General features: G+C 39.1%; 1 protein-coding gene and 3 long non-coding RNA genes across 4 annotated transcripts in view; 3 read left to right on the forward strand and 1 right to left on the reverse strand.

Annotated features, from left to right (window-relative positions):
* The window catches only part of LOC125240239 (fatty acyl-CoA reductase wat-like), a 73,249-nt gene that overhangs the window by 39,306 nt on the left and 10,054 nt on the right, over nt 1–23,889 (forward strand). The window contains exons 4-10 of the mRNA XM_048148069.1: nt 15,223–15,338; nt 18,175–18,297; nt 18,880–19,064; nt 20,389–20,472; nt 21,267–21,376; nt 21,509–21,594; nt 23,311–23,426. Of these exons, the coding sequence (XP_048004026.1) occupies nt 15,223–15,338; nt 18,175–18,297; nt 18,880–19,064; nt 20,389–20,472; nt 21,267–21,376; nt 21,509–21,594; nt 23,311–23,426 (820 nt within the window). The remainder of the gene's footprint in view (nt 1–15,222; nt 15,339–18,174; nt 18,298–18,879; nt 19,065–20,388; nt 20,473–21,266; nt 21,377–21,508; nt 21,595–23,310; nt 23,427–23,889) is intronic.
* LOC125240240 lies at nt 2,402–3,477 on the forward strand. The gene is made up of 2 exons (XR_007178591.1): nt 2,402–2,704; nt 2,791–3,477. It is a non-coding gene; the product is annotated as an uncharacterized LOC125240240 (long non-coding RNA).
* Nucleotides 9,141–10,216, forward strand: LOC125240241. Its single transcript, XR_007178592.1, has 2 exons — nt 9,141–9,443; nt 9,530–10,216. It is a non-coding gene; the product is annotated as an uncharacterized LOC125240241 (long non-coding RNA).
* LOC125240243 lies at nt 12,044–13,119 on the reverse strand. Its single transcript, XR_007178594.1, has 2 exons — nt 12,817–13,119; nt 12,044–12,730 (listed from the first exon to the last, which is right to left on the reverse strand). It is a non-coding gene; the product is annotated as an uncharacterized LOC125240243 (long non-coding RNA).

Genomic DNA, 23,889 nt, shown 5'->3' on the forward strand with positions numbered 1-23,889 from the left:
CGCCGATATACAAGTAATCGATGGCAACGAGGCATTTTTAGTGGCGCCATCTCCTTTTTGCACGTCTTTAGACCACAGAAATATATCGAGATAATAGTTCTTGATAATAGTTGCTTTACGCGGTCGCATTTTAATGTACGGGACAGTATAATCTTCTTATATTTTATTTATGGTGAACCTAACTGTAATGTAAGCAATCGATTCGCGTATACATATCTTTGGAACTTTGTCTGCATATATATTTCTTACCTTCAATGTACACTTTATTTTTACTGTCACTACTTTGAAAAAAATCTCGTATCTCACGCTGCTTCTCAAAGTTAAAACGCAGTAAGTCTATATGCATTCCATACATACTTACTACAATTTTCTTTTCATTGACAGACGAAGATACAAGTTTTTTTGATAGTGGTGACGATTTGACTTTTAAATTTCCGAATGCATACTTAATCAGTGGAAATGTATTTAAATTTATTTATTTGCCGGGTGATTGTTTGAGTTAAGTAGCTAGTCTGTAAGTTTCAATAAATAATTTATTTGTACCCATAATTGTTTTGTTTTATTCTACGATCCCCATTCCAATTTCAATGTAATATTTTATATTACAGAACTGACACATAGGTAGGTGTACTGCGACATAAAATTGTAGAAAAATTTTATGAGAGCGCCATTTTTTTTGTGTCTGTCATTGTTTTACTAAGGCCGGCAACAGACAGTCTGAAAAATTCATAATCTGAATTTGGATTTGTATGCAACCTGTCAGTTCAAACTGACACTGACAGATCTGTCAGTGTCAGTTTGCATACAAATCTTTTCTAAGATTATGAATTTTTAAGACTGTCTGTGGCGTGCATTAAATTTCATAATCTTAAAAAATCATAATCTTATGAAATCAAATCGAGTGCGCGGATTCCCATACAATTTCGCAACTGTCCACACACAGTCTTAAATTATTTTTTAAGATTATGATTTTTTTCAGATTGATCTGACAGATTGCAAATAATTTGAATTTTAAGAATGTGTGTGGCAAGGCAGGCAATCTTATTTTATAAGATTATGATTTTTTAAGATTATGAAAATTAAGACTGTCTGTTGCCGGCCTAATAACGTAAAACTCAAAAATAGCAACAATGGAGAAGGTTTAGTTTCATTTTATTTAATTTCTACTGTTTTAATTCGCCTATACCTACAGTCTGTAAATGACGAATTACACAAAAAAAAAACTATAAATAAATATAAATAAATATTGGGGATACACCTTAGTGCGTTTTCACATTATCCGATCCGATATCGGATGTCGGACCGATATCCCAGACATTACAGGCGCCATCTTGGATTTTCTCTATTGAAATTCTTCCGACATCCGATATCGGATCGGATAATGTGAAAACGGCCTTACACAGATCGACTTAGCCCCACACTAAGCAAAGCTACTATGGGTGCTAAGCGACGATATACGTACTTAAATAGATAAATACATACTTATATTATATACATAGAAAACATCCATGACTCAGGAGCAAATATCTGTGCTCATCACACAAATATAAAATGCCCTTACCGGGATTCGAACCCAGGACCGTGGCTTAGCAGGCAGGGTCACTACCGACTGAGCCAGACCGGTTGTCAAAATATAATAGATCCAATACGTAAAACCACCAAGGGAAGATGATGAAAATGAAAGACCAAGGATATAATTATCTACGTTTATTTATCTACGCAAAACACTTAATTGTTTCTGCTCTTTCGTATTTTTACCTGTAAGAATCTTGTTTTTATTTTGTTTTCAATTATAAACTCTGTTTATGTTTTATGTCCACCACAGGACAGGCTGTGCCTAGTGTGGGGACCAGAATAACATGTAACACTTTGTTATTTTAATAAACGTTTCTTTCTTTCTTTCTTTCTTTCTTTCTTTCTTTCTTTCTTTATAATCAGTCAATCTGTGTAACATGTCCTAAAAAAAAAAAAAAGTCTAAAAGTTTCAGTTCAACGTGTGAATGATTAGGGATGAGATCACAAATTAATAATAAATTAGTTACTACGTAACAGATCCGACAGTCACAGCCGTTTTTATTTGGTACGCTGTGGCGCCACTGTAGCGCTGCTTTAAGTAGCATAATCTGTGGCAATAGCTTGTGACATTGCACATTTTAGCTAAACAATTTAACAACGGCAGTTTTAAATGTGTCCCGAACGTAATTACTTTTTGCGCATAGCAAAGCCTTTATGTGATCTAGCAACTGGATCGATACTGGATGACAGTTCGATTATCCAATCAGAATCAGCTGTCAACAAAGGGTGTTGCCAGAATACAAATATGCACAATTTTCAGAATATTTAATTATTTAGAATTAACAATTTAAATGTAATTAATAAATCAGAAAAATAGTCACTTTATTGTTGGAAAATTATATAGAATTTTGTGCACTAGGATTTTCAGTTGGTTGAAATTTATTTCTGCAGAGGACTGCTGAGGTGGTCATTTTAGATGTTATCCCCAAGCCTCTCAAGGTCGTTAGGGCTCCTGAGATCATTTCCTGCACTTGCTAGCTGTCTCCGGTCCTGTTCAGGCCTCCAGTGCCTGCTTTTATTTATCGAGTTTCATCTTCGATCCAAAAAGTCATCAGATTGATGGAGTGCTGGCGGTCAACCCTTGTGTAGCCTAAGGGCATTCTGGAGGAATATTTTCCCACCATGAATTGTAAGTAGAATATTATGGGTGTATCAGGTTGATCACATTACTGATCCTTGCCTCAGTTTAATTTGACCACGTGTGTCTATTTCCAGTCTTCTGGTGGACTATGTGGAGGGAAGGGTCGTCAGAGCTGAGAAAATGAGCTCTCTCAAGTTCCAGCTGGTAAGGAAATCAGAATAGTAATTGTCCACATTTAATAGGTTAGACCACATTCACTTTTCTAATGATGTCTTGTTTTCCTTTTCAGCTGACTGGGAATTAAAACTAGAACTATAACTATAATTAAAATTACAATTAGGGGGCCGGTTTGTCCGGCAACTCAAATTTTACCACAAGCGTCGAATGGTGCGATAGCTTGTTTCCGGGGTCGAGCCTATTCCAGGTGAAGAAGATGCTCTCAACTTGCTGATGCGTCGGTTGCGGTGGTGCTTCATTGTGGCACAGCGCCTGGGGCGACCAGCTTCAGTTTGCAGAAGGAGGGCTTACACATTGTATTAGCGGTAACTTCTGGCTTGAAGGTTGGTGTCATTTTTCTTTCTTCCTGGAAGGCAAGATTATTTAGTTTAGTTAAGAAGAATTCCTATTATCTATGTTGGCACTGATAACTAGGGACTAACAGAACTTAGGAACGCTTGTAAATCATTTAGAATTTGAACTATTGCACGGCCCAGCTCTACCGTCTGGCAATACATATTAAGGTGCTAGCTTAAGCTTAGAATAATGATTTACTGGCTATAACTTGCTTTGTGTCCGTTAGACAATAAAATAGTGTGTCACAATCTAACCGTTTTCTTTCCACCCAATTAGAGACCTGAAATCTTGAGGAAATCGTAGTGCACCTTATTAAGTACTTTTTTTGCTTCTTTTTCGTGGCGGACGATCCGCCAAAGTTTTAAGACTCATTTTGGTGTAAATTTATTGTCTGGTGCTTTCCCATACTTTCCCCCTTGCCGGGCAGGGAACAGCGACCATGACATTGGCTGCGTTGAAGTTAAATTTTCGTAGCTTGGTGCGTTTCGCGCCAAGATAGTGAAAGTTGTGTTCATACTTACGTTTGAGTTTCATTTTGAGCTTGTGTCTTGATTGTGCGCATTTCATTATCACTTGGGTGCAGCTTCAGCTTGCTTACATTGTTATTTTGACCATTTTTGCTGCACAAACTTGATATTGGCTTGCAAAGCTTAGAATTATTCACATGCTTGAACCTTCTGTTGAAGTTTTGATTTTGTGCTGACATTTTCTTCAAGAAGGAAGGTGTCAAACTAATAAGCACTATTTAGTTACTTTTTGTGGCATGTATTTAGTAATTTAAAGGCTATTCTACACGCCAATCATTGCGAACCGACCGCGGCTCATTTTGGAGTTTTTAAAACTCACAGGCGGTTGTCGTTAACATACTTTTGGCCAGGTATGTACAAAGACGTCGTCGACTTTGTGAAGGCTTGCGATACCTGTGCAGCCTATAAACATTCACAGAAGTCGACTAACTACCTAACACTGCAAATATATAACAACCACTTACTTTTCTGGGTGTCTAGGAATTCTAAAGAATGACATTTCCGCATTTTGAGAACTTTCCATACACCCATAAACACTACAGTAACGAAAATATGTCTTCGGTGCTGACGTCATTTTCTCCCGAACTCAACACGTCAACACAGCGCGCAAACGCGGCCCCGACTGTCCAGCCCAATAATCACCAGTTTCGCATGTTTTCGCCGCATGCGAGGGGAGGGAGGGGGACACACCGCGCGGCGTGAAGTTTGTAAGAAGAGTTATTACTGGTTTTATACTGTGGTAGCGGCCTGAAATTAAACGTTTTCCGGACAGAATAGTATATTACGAAGGACAGAATAGTACATTACGATACAAGTGCGTTAAAAAGGAAGTTCAAAACGAGTGGCGATAAATTAAACGACCGAAGGGAGTGTTTTAAATCGACACGAGTTACGAATTTCCTTTTCGCACGTGTATCGTACGACGTTTTTCAGTAGGTACAGATACCCCTCCGAAGTTTTGACCTGGCATATAATGAACCACTTCTCGCACTAGTGCGTAAATAAAACACCATCTGTACTGTGAAAAACGTCGTACCTACGATACACGTGCGAAAAGGAAATTCGTAACTCGTGTCGATTTAAAACACTCCCTTCGGTCGTGTTTTAATTTATCGCCACTCGTTTCGAACTTCCTTTTTTACGCACTTGTATCGTAATGTACTATTCTATGACGTCTGTTTCATAACTGCCAGATGGCTCTCACTAATGAGCATACATAGTTATTTGCATGGTTTGACTTTGTGTTTTGTGTGATGCTTTAGTAGTAGTAGTAGTAGTAATCACTTTATTGTGTACAACAGTTTATATACAATTTGTAGGAATAGAGATACAAAGGCGAGCTTATCCCTATAAGGGATCTCTTCCAGCTAACCTTGGAGAAGATGAGAGGATCGTTCCAGTACGTAAGATAGACAAACTTACAGGAGTACAATAAAGGTCAAAAGTAATCCAAAATATTGCTAATTATATAAACTACATAAATACAAAATGACACTATTAAATAAATTACATACTAGAGTACATAAATAAAATACAAAATAAGTACCTAACCAATATATAAATATATCAATACATACATAATATATATATAAAATTCCCAACCATTATCATACTTGTTCAGAAAGCCAAAGTTTCTTCAGATTCACCTTGAGTGATGTCACAGACTGAGACCGTTTGAGCGACAGAGGCACCTCATTCCACAATTTCACAGCGCGCACCGTGAATGATTTTGCGTACGTACGTGTATTATTCATAGGAATAGCAAGCGTGAGATTCGCACTTGAACGTAAACGGTGTTCACTGCCCTCAGCCAGATACTTAAATCTCTCGCTTTAAAAGTGTTTGCCGTGTGTGTTTTGCTTCCACAGTTACATCATCAGATAAAAGGTAAGTAATGTTTGAGTTTTGTAATTTTTTTTTGTTTTTTTTTTCTTGGTGTTTGTTGTGTGTGAATTTTGTGATCTTGTGACTGAGCATGACAATTTTTTTTTAAACATTTTAAAGTAACTTATTAAATATTAGGTATTTGGTTATTTAAATTTGTAGTGAAGGTTTTACTATTTTGTTTCCGACAAAATTCAAATTTTTAAGAAAAAAAAGTAATTTTTTCTGACTTTTCTGAAATCAATTTTCTAATTTAAATAACAATAGGTAATTAAATTTTGTTTCAACTATGACTTAGTTTTGAACTTAATAAATTCATAGTACTTAATCAGAATCAGAATCAGAATATTTATTGATAAAAACAATTTTGCATGTCAACATCTTAGAAAAGGTACATATTAATAAATATTTACAAAATTATATCCTTGAAGATGTAGTAGGTACAGCGCCATCTAGTGACTAGTTTTGTAACTAAATGCTAAATTATTAAGTAAAGAAGTCTATACACACTATATCTATGTTTATATGTTTTCAGATGGCCGCATCAGTCTTAAGGCGAGCAGAGTGGTAGAAAAAGTGGTACTTTAGTCATTTTAATAATTCCTTTAGATTCTTTATAACTCTGATTGTAAAATGTTTAAAAATCTGATATTTTGTATGACCGTCAACAAGTTAGGTAGTACAGTTAAGTTAAATATACCTATGTAGATGCGGACATAGTGCCAAAAATATGTATCAACAACCTTAACATATAAGCATAATTATATAAATTACTAGCTTTTGGCCGCGGCTTCGCTCGCGTTAGAAAGAGACAAAAAGTAGCCTATGTCACTCTCCATCCCTTCAACTATCTTCACTTAAAAAAATCACGTCAGTTCGTCGCTCCGTTTTGCCGTGAAAGACGGACAAACAAACAGACACACACTTTCCCATTTATAAATGAATATGGATAAGAAGATTATACCATCCCATACATTGCCGCCTAAAGAGGTGCAAAGAGTAAAGGGCGCACTTCAAAAATACCTTGTTGCCATCGATTACTTATAGATGGCGTTGTACACCTTCGACATAGATTTATGTCTCGAAAGTGACACTTAACGCCGATATACAAGTAATCGATGGCAACGAGGCATTTTTAGTGGCGCCATCTCCTTTTTGCACGTCTTTAGACCACAGAAATATATCGAGATAATAGTTCTTGATAATAGTTGCTTTACGCGGTCGCATTTTAATGTACGGGACAGTATAATCTTCTTATATTTTATTTATGGTGAACCTAACTGTAATGTAAGCAATCGATTCGCGTATACATATCTTTGGAACTTTGTCTGCATATATATTTCTTACCTTCAATGTACACTTTATTTTTACTGTCACTACTTTGAAAAAAATCTCGTATCTCACGCTGCTTCTCAAAGTTAAAACGCAGTAAGTCTATATGCATTCCATACATACTTACTACAATTTTCTTTTCATTGACAGACGAAGATACAAGTTTTTTTGATAGTGGTGACGATTTGACTTTTAAATTTCCGAATGCATACTTAATCAGTGGAAATGTATTTAAATTTATTTATTTGCCGGGTGATTGTTTGAGTTAAGTAGCTAGTCTGTAAGTTTCAATAAATAATTTATTTGTACCCATAATTGTTTTGTTTTATTCTACGATCCCCATTCCAATTTCAATGTAATATTTTATATTACAGAACTGACACATAGGTAGGTGTACTGCGACATAAAATTGTAGAAAAATTTTATGAGAGCGCCATTTTTTTTGTGTCTGTCATTGTTTTACTAAGGCCGGCAACAGACAGTCTGAAAAATTCATAATCTGAATTTGGATTTGTATGCAACCTGTCAGTTCAAACTGACACTGACAGATCTGTCAGTGTCAGTTTGCATACAAATCTTTTCTAAGATTATGAATTTTTAAGACTGTCTGTGGCGTGCATTAAATTTCATAATCTTAAAAAATCATAATCTTATGAAATCAAATCGAGTGCGCGGATTCCCATACAATTTCGCAACTGTCCACACACAGTCTTAAATTATTTTTTAAGATTATGATTTTTTTCAGATTGATCTGACAGATTGCAAATAATTTGAATTTTAAGAATGTGTGTGGCAAGGCAGGCAATCTTATTTTATAAGATTATGATTTTTTAAGATTATGAAAATTAAGACTGTCTGTTGCCGGCCTAATAACGTAAAACTCAAAAATAGCAACAATGGAGAAGGTTTAGTTTCATTTTATTTAATTTCTACTGTTTTAATTCGCCTATACCTACAGTCTGTAAATGACGAATTACACAAAAAAAAAACTATAAATAAATATAAATAAATATTGGGGATACACCTTAGTGCGTTTTCACATTATCCGATCCGATATCGGATGTCGGACCGATATCCCAGACATTACAGGCGCCATCTTGGATTTTCTCTATTGAAATTCTTCCGACATCCGATATCGGATCGGATAATGTGAAAACGGCCTTACACAGATCGACTTAGCCCCACACTAAGCAAAGCTACTATGGGTGCTAAGCGACGATATACGTACTTAAATAGATAAATACATACTTATATTATATACATAGAAAACATCCATGACTCAGGAGCAAATATCTGTGCTCATCACACAAATATAAAATGCCCTTACCGGGATTCGAACCCAGGACCGTGGCTTAGCAGGCAGGGTCACTACCGACTGAGCCAGACCGGTTGTCAAAATATAATAGATCCAATACGTAAAACCACCAAGGGAAGATGATGAAAATGAAAGACCAAGGATATAATTATCTACGTTTATTTATCTACGCAAAACACTTAATTGTTTCTGCTCTTTCGTATTTTTACCTGTAAGAATCTTGTTTTTATTTTGTTTTCAATTATAAACTCTGTTTATGTTTTATGTCCACCACAGGACAGGCTGTGCCTAGTGTGGGGACCAGAATAACATGTAACACTTTGTTATTTTAATAAACGTTTCTTTCTTTCTTTCTTTCTTTCTTTCTTTCTTTCTTTCTTTATAATCAGTCAATCTGTGTAACATGTCCTAAAAAAAAAAAAAAAGTCTAAAAGTTTCAGTTCAACGTGTGAATGATTAGGGATGAGATCACAAATTAATAATAAATTAGTTACTACGTAACAGATCCGACAGTCACAGCCGTTTTTATTTGGTACGCTGTGGCGCCACTGTAGCGCTGCTTTAAGTAGCATAATCTGTGGCAATAGCTTGTGACATTGCACATTTTAGCTAAACAATTTAACAACGGCAGTTTTAAATGTGTCCCGAACGTAATTACTTTTTGCGCATAGCAAAGCCTTTATGTGATCTAGCAACTGGATCGATACTGGATGACAGTTCGATTATCCAATCAGAATCAGCTGTCAACAAAGGGTGTTGCCAGAATACAAATATGCACAATTTTCAGAATATTTAATTATTTAGAATTAACAATTTAAATGTAATTAATAAATCAGAAAAATAGTCACTTTATTGTTGGAAAATTATATAGAATTTTGTGCACTAGGATTTTCAGTTGGTTGAAATTTATTTCTGCAGAGGACTGCTGAGGTGGTCATTTTAGATGTTATCCCCAAGCCTCTCAAGGTCGTTAGGGCTCCTGAGATCATTTCCTGCACTTGCTAGCTGTCTCCGGTCCTGTTCAGGCCTCCAGTGCCTGCTTTTATTTATCGAGTTTCATCTTCGATCCAAAAAGTCATCAGATTGATGGAGTGCTGGCGGTCAACCCTTGTGTAGCCTAAGGGCATTCTGGAGGAATATTTTCCCACCATGAATTGTAAGTAGAATATTATGGGTGTATCAGGTTGATCACATTACTGATCCTTGCCTCAGTTTAATTTGACCACGTGTGTCTATTTCCAGTCTTCTGGTGGACTATGTGGAGGGAAGGGTCGTCAGAGCTGAGAAAATGAGCTCTCTCAAGTTCCAGCTGGTAAGGAAATCAGAATAGTAATTGTCCACATTTAATAGGTTAGACCACATTCACTTTTCTAATGATGTCTTGTTTTCCTTTTCAGCTGACTGGGAATTAAAACTAGAACTATAACTATAATTAAAATTACAATTAGGGGGCCGGTTTGTCCGGCAACTCAAATTTTACCACAAGCGTCGAATGGTGCGATAGCTTGTTTCCGGGGTCGAGCCTATTCCAGGTGAAGAAGATGCTCTCAACTTGCTGATGCGTCGGTTGCGGTGGTGCTTCATTGTGGCACAGCGCCTGGGGCGACCAGCTTCAGTTTGCAGAAGGAGGGCTTACACATTGTATTAGCGGTAACTTCTGGCTTGAAGGTTGGTGTCATTTTTCTTTCTTCCTGGAAGGCAAGATTATTTAGTTTAGTTAAGAAGAATTCCTATTATCTATGTTGGCACTGATAACTAGGGACTAACAGAACTTAGGAACGCTTGTAAATCATTTAGAATTTGAACTATTGCACGGCCCAGCTCTACCGTCTGGCAATACATATTAAGGTGCTAGCTTAAGCTTAGAATAATGATTTACTGGCTATAACTTGCTTTGTGTCCGTTAGACAATAAAATAGTGTGTCACAATCTAACCGTTTTCTTTCCACCCAATTAGAGACCTGAAATCTTGAGGAAATCGTAGTGCACCTTATTAAGTACTTTTTTGCTTCTTTTTCGTGGCGGACGATCCGCCAAAGTTTTAAGACTCATTTTGGTGTAAATTTATTGTCTGGTGCTTTCCCATACTTTCCCCCTTGCCGGGCAGGGAACAGCGACCATGACATTGGCTGCGTTGAAGTTAAATTTTCGTAGCTTGGTGCGTTTCGCGCCAAGATAGTGAAAGTTGTGTTCATACTTACGTTTGAGTTTCATTTTGAGCTTGTGTCTTGATTGTGCGCATTTCATTATCACTTGGGTGCAGCTTCAGCTTGCTTACATTGTTATTTTGACCATTTTTGCTGCACAAACTTGATATTGGCTTGCAAAGCTTAGAATTATTCACATGCTTGAACCTTCTGTTGAAGTTTTGATTTTGTGCTGACATTTTCTTCAAGAAGGAAGGTGTCAAACTAATAAGCACTATTTAGTTACTTTTTGTGGCATGTATTTAGTAATTTAAAGGCTATTCTACACGCCAATCATTGCGAACCGACCGCGGCTCATTTTGGAGTTTTTAAAACTCACAGGCGGTTGTCGTTAACATACTTTTGGCCAGGTATGTACAAAGACGTCGTCGACTTTGTGAAGGCTTGCGATACCTGTGCAGCCTATAAACATTCACAGAAGTCGACTCCGGGTCTGATGGGACAGCCAAAAGTATGTGATCGACCAATGTTAGTTTTGAGCATTGACTTGGTAGGTCCTCTTCCGCGCTCTCGTGCAGGATTTACTTATTTGTTTGTGGTCACGTGTTGCTTCTCTAAGTATACGCTTCTGTTTCCGCTTCGCCGCGCAACCAGCGCGTTGGTGGCGAAGACTTTTGAGCATCATGTGATTTTAAAGCATGGTGTACCCGAAACCGTAATTACTGATAACGGAGTACAGTTTACGGGATCGGAGTTTAGGCAGTTGATGAAGCGTTACAACGTACCTAAAGTCTTTTACGGGCCTCGATATACTCCTCAGGTAAACTTGGTGGAGCGTTATAATAAAACGGTCATGACAGCGGTAGCTTCGTATGTAGAGGAGAACCATAGAACTTGGGATGAAAAACTGCACCAAATTCAGTTTGCAATAAACAGTGCGGTGAATGAAACCACACACGAGTCTCCTTTCTTTTTAGTACATGCGAGGGAACCGGTGATCAACGGATCATTTTACAAAGATGTCGATAAAGATTACGAACCAGGTATGCCTAGGGAGGAATATGCGGGTAATTTCGGGATACTGAAGGATATTTTCCATCAGGTTAGGTTACGGTTGTTGAAAGCACACGAGACAAATGCTAGGTACTATAATTTGAGAAGACGTCCTGAACAATTTTCAGTAGGCGATCTAGTTTGGAAACGTAATTACGTGCAGAGTGATGCACAGAATTTTAGGATGGCGAAACTCGCCCCTAAATATGTTAAGTGTAGAGTAAAGGCAGTATTGTCGCCTTTAGTCTACGAGTTAGAAAATTTAGATGGTCACTGTATAGGATCATGGCACATTAAAGACCTGAAGGGAAAGGTAACAGCTACCGGTTAAGTGATCGGCGCCCCACGTTGGGCGCCAATGTCATGGTCGCTGTTCCCTGCCCGGCAAGGGGGAAAGTATGGGAAAGCACCAGACAATAAATTTACACCAAAATGAGTCTTAAAACTTTGGCGGATCGTCCGCCACGAAAAAGAAGCAAAAAAAGTACTTAATAAGGTGCACTACGATTTCCTCAAGATTTCAGGTCTCTAATTGGGTGGAAAGAAAACGGTTAGATTGTGACACACTATTTTATTGTCTAACGGACACAAAGCAAGTTATAGCCAGTAAATCATTATTCTAAGCTTAAGCTAGCACCTTAATATGTATTGCCAGACGGTAGAGCTGGGCCGTGCAATAGTTCAAATTCTAAATGATTTACAAGCGTTCCTAAGTTCTGTTAGTCCCTAGTTATCAGTGCCAACATAGATAATAGGAATTCTTCTTAACTAAACTAAATAATCTTGCCTTCCAGGAAGAAAGAAAAATGACACCAACCTTCAAGCCAGAAGTTACCGCTAATACAATGTGTAAGCCCTCCTTCTGCAAACTGAAGCTGGTCGCCCCAGGCGCTGTGCCACAATGAAGCACCACCGCAACCGACGCATCAGCAAGTTGAGAGCATCTTCTTCACCTGGAATAGGCTCGACCCCGGAAACAAGCTATCGCACCATTCGACGCTTGTGGTAAAATTTGAGTTGCCGGACAAACCGGCCCCCTAATTGTAATTTTAATTATAGTTATAGTTCTAGTTTTAATTCCCAGTCAGCTGAAAAGGAAAACAAGACATCATTAGAAAAGTGAATGTGGTCTAACCTATTAAATGTGGACAATTACTATTCTGATTTCCTTACCAGCTGGAACTTGAGAGAGCTCATTTTCTCAGCTCTGACGACCCTTCCCTCCACATAGTCCACCAGAAGACTGGAAATAGACACACGTGGTCAAATTAAACTGAGGCAAGGATCAGTAATGTGATCAACCTGATACACCCATAATATTCTACTTACAATTCATGGTGGGAAAATATTCCTCCAGAATGCCCTTAGGCTACACAAGGGTTGACCGCCAGCACTCCATCAATCTGATGACTTTTTGGATCGAAGATGAAACTCGATAAATAAAAGCAGGCACTGGAGGCCTGAACAGGACCGGAGACAGCTAGCAAGTGCAGGAAATGATCTCAGGAGCCCTAACGACCTTGAGAGGCTTGGGGATAACATCTAAAATGACCACCTCAGCAGTCCTCTGCAGAAATAAATTTCAACCAACTGAAAATCCTAGTGCACAAAATTCTATATAATTTTCCAACAATAAAGTGACTATTTTTCTGATTTATTAATTACATTTAAATTGTTAATTCTAAATAATTAAATATTCTGAAAATTGTGCATATTTGTATTCTGGCAACACCCTTTGTTGACAGCTGATTCTGATTGGATAATCGAACTGTCATCCAGTATCGATCCAGTTGCTAGATCACATAAAGGCTTTGCTATGCGCAAAAAGTAATTACGTTCGGGACACATTTAAAACTGCCGTTGTTAAATTGTTTAGCTAAAATGTGCAATGTCACAAGCTGTCAAGTTTCACAGCTATTGACGTAATGACACCTTGGACGCTCAGTTGGTAGAGCGCTGAAGTATAGATTCAGAAGCCGTGAGTTCAAATCTCACCCTCTGTTTTTATCTATTCTGAACTTAAAAACATAACTGGGTACGTAGCCGAATGGCACAAATGCTCACGAAACGAAACGCTCGTAGATATCTATCTCTATTGCTCTTGCGTATTGGCGCGACAGAGCCAGACTACCTTTCGCGGCGTTTCGTTTTCGTTTCGCGTCGTAGAAATGCCATTCGGCTACGGCACCTGTCATGAGTAGTCGGAATTCGGTTGTTAACGCCAGATCATTTAATTAATTTAGAAAGTTTGTGTTTATGCACTCTGGATGCGATAAGATTGCCACTGTCGTACTCTAGGACTTGAGTGGTAGGCTCACAGCCTTTTTTGAAACCATTCAGCTCATTCAACCGTCATACGGCCTATATTATGTATGGCTGTGAGGCCAGGGTGGCTAGCCGAATGGCACAATCGCTCACGAAACGCTCACGAAACGAAGCGCTAGTAGATATCTATCTCTATCGCGCTTGCGTATTGGCACGACAGAGCCAGCGGCGTATCGCTTTCGTTTGGCGTCGGAGAAATTCCATTCGGCTACGGGGCCTGGTCACTAACACTGAAAGAAGAAAGTCAGCTCCTGGTAGCGGAGAGAAAGATTTTTCGCAAGATCCTGGGACCTATTCAGAGAGACGATGGCACCTGGAGGACCCGGAAAAATACCGAGATCGAGGAGTTAGTGGCCGAACCCAATATCATCGGCGAAACGAAAGCCCACAGACTTCGCTGGTTCGGTCACTTAGAATAGGAAACGATCGGGGCGCCCGGCGGGTATCACTGGGAGGACAGTGTGGTAGCGGATCTGCGTCGGCTTCAAGTCAGTAACTGGCAAGAGGCTGCGCAGGATCGGGTCAGGCGGCGATTTCTCGTTTCGGAGGCCAAGATTCACTTTGGATCACTGACCCAAAATAGTTAGTTTGTGTTTATGCACACACAAATATAACCTAAATGAATTTGGGCCCTGGGGGCCGGTTTTTGAATCTCGGCCATTCGATTTCGTGAAATTCGTTCAGTAATATCTCCATTACTATATCTTTGATTACTAGCGACTTAAATTCTAATAACAGAATCGAAAACGAGTGGTCATTACCACTAATTGTAAAATTACTAGCCGTCAAGACGGCTGAAGATCGGGAGCAGTGGCGCGCATTGGGAGAGGCCTATGTCCAGCAGTGGACGAAGATAGGCTGATAATGATGAATATCTTATCGAAAGATATCTTGATTCTGAGTAATAACAAAGACTCCGCATAGACAGATAAAGATCAGAAGGCATTTTTTGTGGCGCCACGCCATCTATGTGTGGTGTAGTGTATGCGCGTTCTTAGGCGATCGCATTTTAATGTATGAGATGGTATGATCTTCTTATATTTAATCTATGATAACATTTATTTACGCAACTATGGGAACAAATCAAATTATTTTTAACAAATATTCTGATTTGTGTTTTTTTTTTTTTTTTTTATGTAGTCACACTACTATATATAAATTAAAAATCGAAATAAGATGTCATATATTAAAGAAAAAATGACGAGCACCACCAGTGGTGAAGGCCGGATTCGAACCGGCGTCTTTTAGCAATCCGGGCCAAACGGTGGCCTAGGGGTGATGGCGTTTGGCCCGGATTGCTAAAAGACGCCGGTTCGAATCCGGCCTTCACCACTGGTGGTGCTCGTCATTTTTTCTTTAATATATGACATCTTATTTCGATTTTTAACATTTATTTGTTCCTTGTTTCAGTTACAATTGAAAAACTCCTGCGCTCGTGCCCAGACATTGAAAACATCTACGTATTGATCCGGGGCAAGAAAGGAAAAGATCCGAAAACTAGACTCAATGAATTGATGGACGCTTTCGTAAGTTTTAGAGCACATTTAGACGGTACGATAACTCGCATACGAGTTTTATTACATTGCGGTATTTGATGAATTTTTATATCATATATCAAATCAATGAATTTTTAAAACAATATTGTTTTCCCCTCACTGGCTCGGAAACACGTGTTTTGTCCTTTAATACCAGCGGGTAAAAACGCATTTTATCCACTAGTGGGTAAAGTAATTTGACCTTGAATAAACTTTTCAAATTGATAAAAGTAGGTGAATCTATTAATAAAGATGATTTACCACCTGTGGAACTACTGGAAGCAGTAATAAACGCATTTTTTGCGTTCTAGTTTCCTCGCTACAGTGAGGGGAAAAGTTTTGTGTTACACTCGGGTGCAAATGTATTTTACTTCTCGTGTGTTAAAAAACTCGCAAGTTCAGGATTCTATTCTCGAACTACTCGCTTCGCTCGTGGTTCAACTATAGAATCCTTTCACTTGCTCGTTTTTCAATTCCACACTCGACGTTAAAATACAACTTTGCCCCCTTACAAATAACTATTATTGCACCAATAAATTGCTCTGATATTTAGAATAAGATGAATATTGTACACTGTTGACAATTTAAAAGTGCTTATTGTAAGCCTATTAAATAAAGAATATTTTGATTGATTGATTGATTGATTGATGGCTGTGCAAAATTGTATGTGACCCATAGAGGAATAAGTAAGGGAAGAGTTGTCTCCATACATCAGTATAAGCGAGTTATTTGTATAGGCATAGTTAAGTGACATCTAGCGACAATCACGCGTCAATCACTCGTCAAATAGCGTGTATTATCAGTACCACTACTCGATACTGGGTGGAAACAGTGTCTCGTCGGCGAAAAATGTAACATTAGAACAGTTTACAACTACTCTATTAAAACTAACATTACTATAAAACTAAATTCTATTCAGAAAACTCGTTCCGAGCCCTCTCAGATGCAAAGGTGCCCATCATACTCGATGCGTTCCCACGCTGAATTGCGATAGACAGCCTTTGCATCAGAAAAGACCCGGAACGAGGGTCATGGCCTCTCTCGCTGAGCCGCCGCCCCAATTCGATCAAAAAGGCTCTCCCCTCCGCACACCAACACCCCGACGTCTCCACTGCCAACGGGACAAATAGATAGGCCGATGTGCGAGGCGGCAAACGTGCTGACACACGTAGCGTCCCAGAGTAGGCACTTACCCTTCTCCCACGGTACGTCTGGCCTTTTTCCATCGGACCGGCTGAGGCCTGGAGGTTCTAACATGCACGGCACATTTGCCGACACAAGTGCTCTCCTAATAATGTCATTAAGGGCATGGTGCCGTGGAAACCTCCCCATACACCGACAACAACTCAACGCATGATGGCCATTACTCTCCACCATAGAACCGCAGATGCATTTATGAGGTTCGCAAACATCGCAGCCCAGGCGAAGAGCGACAGCTACCCGCATTGAGTCGTTGTCGAGAAGAGTACCTATGTGCGGAGAGGGTAGTGCTTGTAGCCATGCACCAGCTTCAGGCCTTGCAACAGCCAAAAGTCTCGCCTTATCTGCACCTACAGCATTTTCCAGCAGGCTATCAAAAACCCGTCTCACACCTATTTCATCCCACATCCGTTGTATGTGCGGTTTATCCGGCAACGATGTATTTGGGTTTAAAGTCTGCCAGGCCGCCACAGCATCAGACGCGAAAGGAATCGTGGCTCTGTCGTCATTCAAAGATAGTATTTTAGTAACAAGACCCACGACCCCCTCTGACAATGCTAAGAAGGCCGGCAGACTAATATCCCGAGCACGTCGTATACCCAATCCACCCTTCCGTATGGGCAAGGACGCTAGAGCCCACTGATCTGGATTTAGGGAGACATTTAACAAACGTTCCACCGATTCCTTCAATACACCGTCAAAGGAGTCGATGTGAACTGGGTGCAACCAGGTTGGTACGGTGCGCAGAAAATAAATAAATAATTAAGCCCTAGATAAAAAGGTACGGTGGCCTAGATGGCGTTACACCTTTGGGGATCGCTCAGCTAGATGGCGCTAATATTAATATTTGATATTTTAACACATATCAAGAAATAAAAGAGAAGATAAGAGAGAAGTGTGGAGTGGATGTAGATGTGGTAACAAAGATTGAGATGGGTATGTTAAGGTGGTTCGGGCATGTAGAGAGGATGGATGAGAGGAGAGTAACGAAGAAAGTATATTAAAAAAGAGTGGAAGGGTCAGTTGGAAGTGGAAGACCTAGGCGAACTATTCTTTTTCATATCGGGGAAATATTGCAAAAAGGCCAGGTCAGAAGTACTCGAAACCGACGAGCGTGTATGAGAAACGTTATGAAAGTGTGTGAAGGGAAAGTGGTTGTCATGATCGTAGTAAATGGAAATCCGTGATCTCTGCCTACCCCTCTGGGAAACAGGCGTGATTGTATGTATGTATGTATGTATGTATCAGGTAGAAAAAACTACGCGCTGCCAGACCCCCTCCCCTGAACTCTGATCATGTCTGCGATCGCTGTGGTAGAAGATGCCGCTCTGGTATAGGTCTCTTTAGCCACCGAAGACGTTGCAAGCAACCTCCACACAACACATAACTTACTAGACGCTGCAACAATCATCTGCAATAGATGACGTGGCCAATGAATGTATCAAGCTGACAATGTGGGCCAAATTGTCAAAACTGAGGTTCAAAAGTTTTAAGCTTGTGTCGAGAGATGGCAGTCTACGCACTGTGATTACACATTTCAACAGTAACTCCTCTATAGTACTCGATCCTTATTGGTGTATGGGATATTTATGTGGCCTGTGACTAAATTAAATAACTTTCTTTGCAGCTGTTTCACAGAGCCCACAAAGAGAACCCCAAAGGCATCTTCAAGGTCCTCCCAATCGTTGGAGACATGGAGCTGCCCGGTCTCGGCATCAGCGAAGAGGACAGGAAGACTATTATCAGTAAGGTGAGAAAGAGATGGATATATACTTGTATCTTTCACTGAAAGACCTATAGTTGTACATCAGTCTTTGTAAAAGTGTGTGTGTGTGTGTGTCTTTGTGTAAGTGTTTGTCTTTAGTCTAGTTCTTACATAATGTATGTATCTAAGGTACAGCGGGTTAAATGCCGACTGGGGGGCAAATGTAACTGATTAATGTTTTACATGTTTTACAATGTTTGCATTATTAAATAGAGTGTCCACCGGTTATGACAGGCGTGTTCAGTGGATACATGTAGAGCTCAACATCATAGTGTAATAATGTAAACAATGGATCAGTTGCAATTGTCCCCCAGTCTAGATTTGCCCCGCTGCACCTTATAGTAAAACTTGCTTACGCTCGCCTCGGTCGCCTTTCTTGAATAATGATGATGATTAACAGAACTTGAACTTTCCTGGACACAAAACTATCTCCAAACTAAACAAGAGGACACAGCCATACACTACGTATATAGAAATACATCTACGTATTCCTTCCACAAACATATCCTTCTCTCATTTCTCATCGCTAGATGTCACCACAAAACTGACAACGCCATCTATCTACAGGTGACGGTAATAATCAACGCGGCGGCCACTGTGAAGTTCGACGAGAAGCTCTCAATAGCGACCAACATCAACGTTCGGGGCGCGAGAGAAGTGATCGCTTTAGCCAAGGAGTGTAAGAACTTGAAGGCACTGACGCACATTTCGACGGCGTTCTCACATACACATGTTAAATGTGTGGAGGAGAGGTGAGTTGATTACAGCGCCATCTTTAAATATTACCAGCTTTTCCCGCGGCTACACTCGCGTTAGAAAGAGACAAAAAGTAGCCTATGTCACTCTCTATCCCTTCAACTAGCAATAATCTTAACTCTAGTCTTACCCACGTCCTCACTGAAATAGATTCTTGGCTGACAGAACATAACTTAGAATTAAATTTCTCCAAAACCAAATTAATGCAGTTCAGGCCATACCAAAGAAAACCGCTTAGTATAAATTTTTCATACAACAATGCAACACTGGAACAAACAGAAACATTTCCCTTGCTAGGACTAACTATTGACTCAAATGTTAATTGGAAGGATCATATTCAAAAAGTTTGCAATAAACTATCCAGTTTTTCATATGCATTACTTGAATTAAAAAAGACAACAGATTTAAAAACTGCTACTTCCGCTTACTATGCTTACGCCCACTCATTACTTCGCTACGGTATACTCCTCTGGGGTAATAGTACAAATTCTAATGACCTGTTTATTTTACAAAAAAAGTGTATCCGAATATTAGCCAATAAAAAACCATTAGAAAGTTGTCGACTAGTTTTTAAAGACCTAGGAATATTGACCCTCCCCTCTTTATACATTTTCGAAATCTGTACGTTTGTGAAATTACATAGTTCTTTCTTCTTACAAGCAAAAGACCGCCATGCAAAGCCTTTAAATCTACGCCATAATAACGACCTTTCCCTGCCTAGCTCTAACTTAACAATATTTCATTCTGGACCACAAATGATGTGTATAAAAATCTATAATAAACTACCCATGTCCATAAAACAAATAGAAAAAATACATATTTTCAAAAAAATACTTAATAAACATCTTGTACAAAAATCTTATTATACACTGCAGGATTTTTTTGATGACATGCCTAGTATCCATCAATAGTCTTTATAATATTTAATTGTAATGTGATAAATAATATGATCTCGTTATTGTACCTAATAGTAGTTAAGTAATTAAACTATTGTACTGTACCTAGTAGTAGTTAAGTACCTAGGTTAAGATTGCTGCGCCCTTGCAGGGTCCATATTATGTACCTAATTAAGACCTAATATGTATGCAATAAATGCTTATGACTTATAACTATCTCCACTTAAAAAATCGCGACAATTCGTCGCTCCGTTTTGCCGTGAAAGGCGGACAAACAAACAGACACAAACACTTTCCCATTTATAATATTAGTATGCAAGTATGCATAGCACTACCTTGTGAATCTTGTGATCTTTGGGAGTATTGGTTAACACATTCACAAAAAAGGCTGCAAAAATATAACCATATTTTATTTGTTCTTCAGGTTTTACGAATCTCCCATGACAGTAGAGGCTCTAGAAGCAATCACGCAGCTAGACGAAAACCTACTAGATGATATCACACCCAAGTAAGCATGCATGATTAATTTATCAAACAATGACAGTTTAAAAGTTTTAAATCTAATAAAATATCGCTGGGCTGGTTAGAGTGGAGGTAGACCTCCGCAAGCTTGGCGTCAGCGCACCTCGGACATTGGCGATCAAATACATGAAAGAGGCGCGTTCCTAGCACACAGTCTAAGCTCGTGTAGGTGAACGTACTATGCTTGTACGAGTGAAATATCAGGTCGACTGTTCGCGTTTTTGACAGGCGGTAACTGTGAGGTAACAGAGAGGGAGTGGGCGGCACTTTCAGCGGGGAGCGGGAGTGGCCATACTGTACGATAGTAGTCTTTATTATGCTGTGGCGTCGGCGAAAGCTGGCGCGATACCGCTCAAGACCGAGCAAAATGGCGTGCTCTTGTGTTGGAGGCCAAAACTCATTTTGGGTTATCGCAGGAGCCAAGTAAGTAAGCAAGTATAAGTAAATCTATTGAAATAATCTTGGGCCATTGGGTTTAAACAGTCAGGACAGTCTTATGGATAAAAAACATCTCTCTCAGACGATTTTGGGTGGTAGTGGAATATATTGCAAATTTTGGCGATTTTGGTGGATGTTATAGTTTGGGAGTACAGTACCCTAGGTTGTTTTCACAGAAAATTAACGATTATTAAAAGAAAATGTTATAAATATAAATCTGTCCCAAATAGCTTAAGTTCGACACTCGCTATAAAGTAAATTTCAGAAGAACACTGAGAAAAGTGGAAGAAATAAAAGACCGAAGAGATCGTCTAATTGTTGTTTTAATTAATTTTTTTACAGACTTCTCGGCAAATACCCCAACACGTACTGCTTCACAAAAGCCGTTGCTGAAGAGGCCGTCCGGAAGTACGGGGAAGGCATGCCAATCTGCATCGTCCGGCCGTCGATAGGTGAGTTTTGTGTAAAATATGTTGCCTATTATCAAACAGGATCTAATTTGAGGTACGTTTTTTTCTTAGACTTTATCTGTCTATACAGAGTTACATATGTATTTGGTATATGAATGATCGACTTATTTCCAGTGGTGTCAACGTATGAGGAGCCTGTACGCGGCTGGACCGACAGCGTCTATGGTCCTTCTGGTCTTATGGTTGGAATCGGGTGTGGGGTAAGTGAATAAACACAATTACACATATAAGCACAGTATAAGGATATATCAGTAGTTAATCTCCGGCAGCGGCGGCGCGGTCGTTACTACTGCGCAAGGTCACGCAGGGTTGTACAACGTTACTATAATCGACTTCGTACAATGTAAGTTGTTGTAAATCTAATAGGTACTATTAACTGTAAGTAGGTTTTAGTATAACAATACCACGTCATGACACCACATTAGTCAGTATTGAAGATACAAAAAATCATTATAAATATATTACTCTCATACGCGCAATAGTAGATTGTGTAACAATAATTGCAAAAGCGTTAATTTAAGTGTTCATTTTATATGTTTTCTCTAGAATACACCCAATCCATCACAATAAAAAAAAGATTCGTTTGAACTAGAAACGTAGGTACCTACTGTCCTACTCGTATTAGTAACTGTGTATGGCGCTATGCTAGTACCAACGCTCTTTCTACCTTTTTATCTAATAAAGATTCAAGTACGTATTTGTTTCTTAAATACTGACGAAATCATATTTACATAAAATGTTTGAATAGATGTTTGCACAATATTTAAGTAGGTACCAAACTTTCGAGCTAGATAGATCGCAGCATCTACCTAAATGTCGTTACAGATAAATCCTTATTGATTTTAATGTGTCATTCTAGCTTTAAATCTCACTTTTACGCCATTTACGTAAGCAATAATGTACCTAACACTGCAAATATATAACAACCACTTACTTTTCTGGGTGTCTAGGAATTCTAAAGAATGACATTTCCGCATTTTGAGAACTTTCCATACACCCATAAACACTACAGTAACGAAAATATGTCTTCGGTGCTGACGTCATTTTCTCCCGAACTCAACACGTCAACACAGCGCGCAAACGCGGCCCCGACTGTCCAGCCCAATAATCACCAGTTTCGCATGTTTTCGCCGCATGCGAGGGGAGGGAGGGGGACACACCGCGCGGCGTGAAGTTTGTAAGAAGAGTTATTACTGGTTTTATACTGTGATATAAGTCTCTTTTCTTACAAGAACCATTAGCCATATCAAAGAGGAGAAAAATGTGTAGTCACAGTGCATAGACTGCCATCTCTCGACACAAGCTTAAAACTTTTGAACCTCAGTTTTGACAATTTGGCCCATATTTTTAGCTTGATATGTGTTAAATGTCAAATATTAATATTAGCGCCATCTAGTTGAGCTTCCCCCAAAGGTGTAACGCCGTCCAGGCCATCGTACCTTTTTAGGGTTCCATGGAAAAAATGTTTTATTACGGTACCCCCCCCCCCCCCTACATGTAAAGTGGGGGCTGATATTTTTTTTCATTCCAACCCCAACGTGTGATATATTGTTGGATAGGTATTTAAAAATGAATAAGGGTTTACTCAGATCGTTTTTTGATAATATTAATACTTTCGGAAATAATCACTCCTAAAGGGAAAATAGTGCGTCCCCCCCCTCTAACTTTGAAACCATATATTTAAAAAATATGAAAAAAATCACGAAAGTAGAACTTTACAAAGACTTTCTAGGAAAATTGTTTTGAACTTGATAGGTTCAGTAGTTTTTGAGAAAAATACGGAAAACTACGGAACCCTACACTGAGCGTGGCCCGACACGCTCTTGTCCGGTTTTTTTCTATGTACTTTCCTTTGAGACATTTGTTTACTAAAATACTTATTATGCCTTCTGATAACATAACTGTCTATATTTCAGGTTCTCCGCACAATGTACATGGACACAGACAAGCACGTGGATCTAGTGCCAGTGGACTACGTTGTCAACTCCCTATTGGCAGCCACTTGGCACACCGCCAAGAACTTTAGAGAAAAGTAAGTAGAAGCTCCTCTAGGATCGAGTATTACAGAGAGTTACTGTCAAAGTAAAATGTGTAATCACAGTGCATGGACTGCCATTTCTCGACACAAGCTTAACTTTTGGTCCTCAGTTTTGACAATTTGGCCCCTATTGTTAGCTTGATATGTGTTAAAATGTCAAATATTAATATTAGCGCCATCTAGCCGAGCGTTCCCCAAAGGTGTAACGCCATCTTGGCCACCGTACCTTATTCTCTAGGACTTTGAGGTACGTTTTTTTCTTAGACTTTATCCGTCTATACGGAGTTACATGTCTTTGCTAGCGCGTAATGATCCAAGGCGTAAGCCATAGGCGCCATCTAGCGGCAAGTAGTAGTATTATCAGCACTCAATTGCCAATCCCGGTCTTAGTGTAATTAATCTATGGTAGAGATTGATTTTCTTTAAATTCATTGACTAGTTTGTCAATTGTCAAATA

This window comes from Leguminivora glycinivorella, chromosome 27 (genome assembly GCF_023078275.1).
Source record: "Leguminivora glycinivorella isolate SPB_JAAS2020 chromosome 27, LegGlyc_1.1, whole genome shotgun sequence".
Lineage (NCBI taxonomy): Eukaryota > Metazoa > Arthropoda > Insecta > Lepidoptera > Tortricidae > Leguminivora > Leguminivora glycinivorella.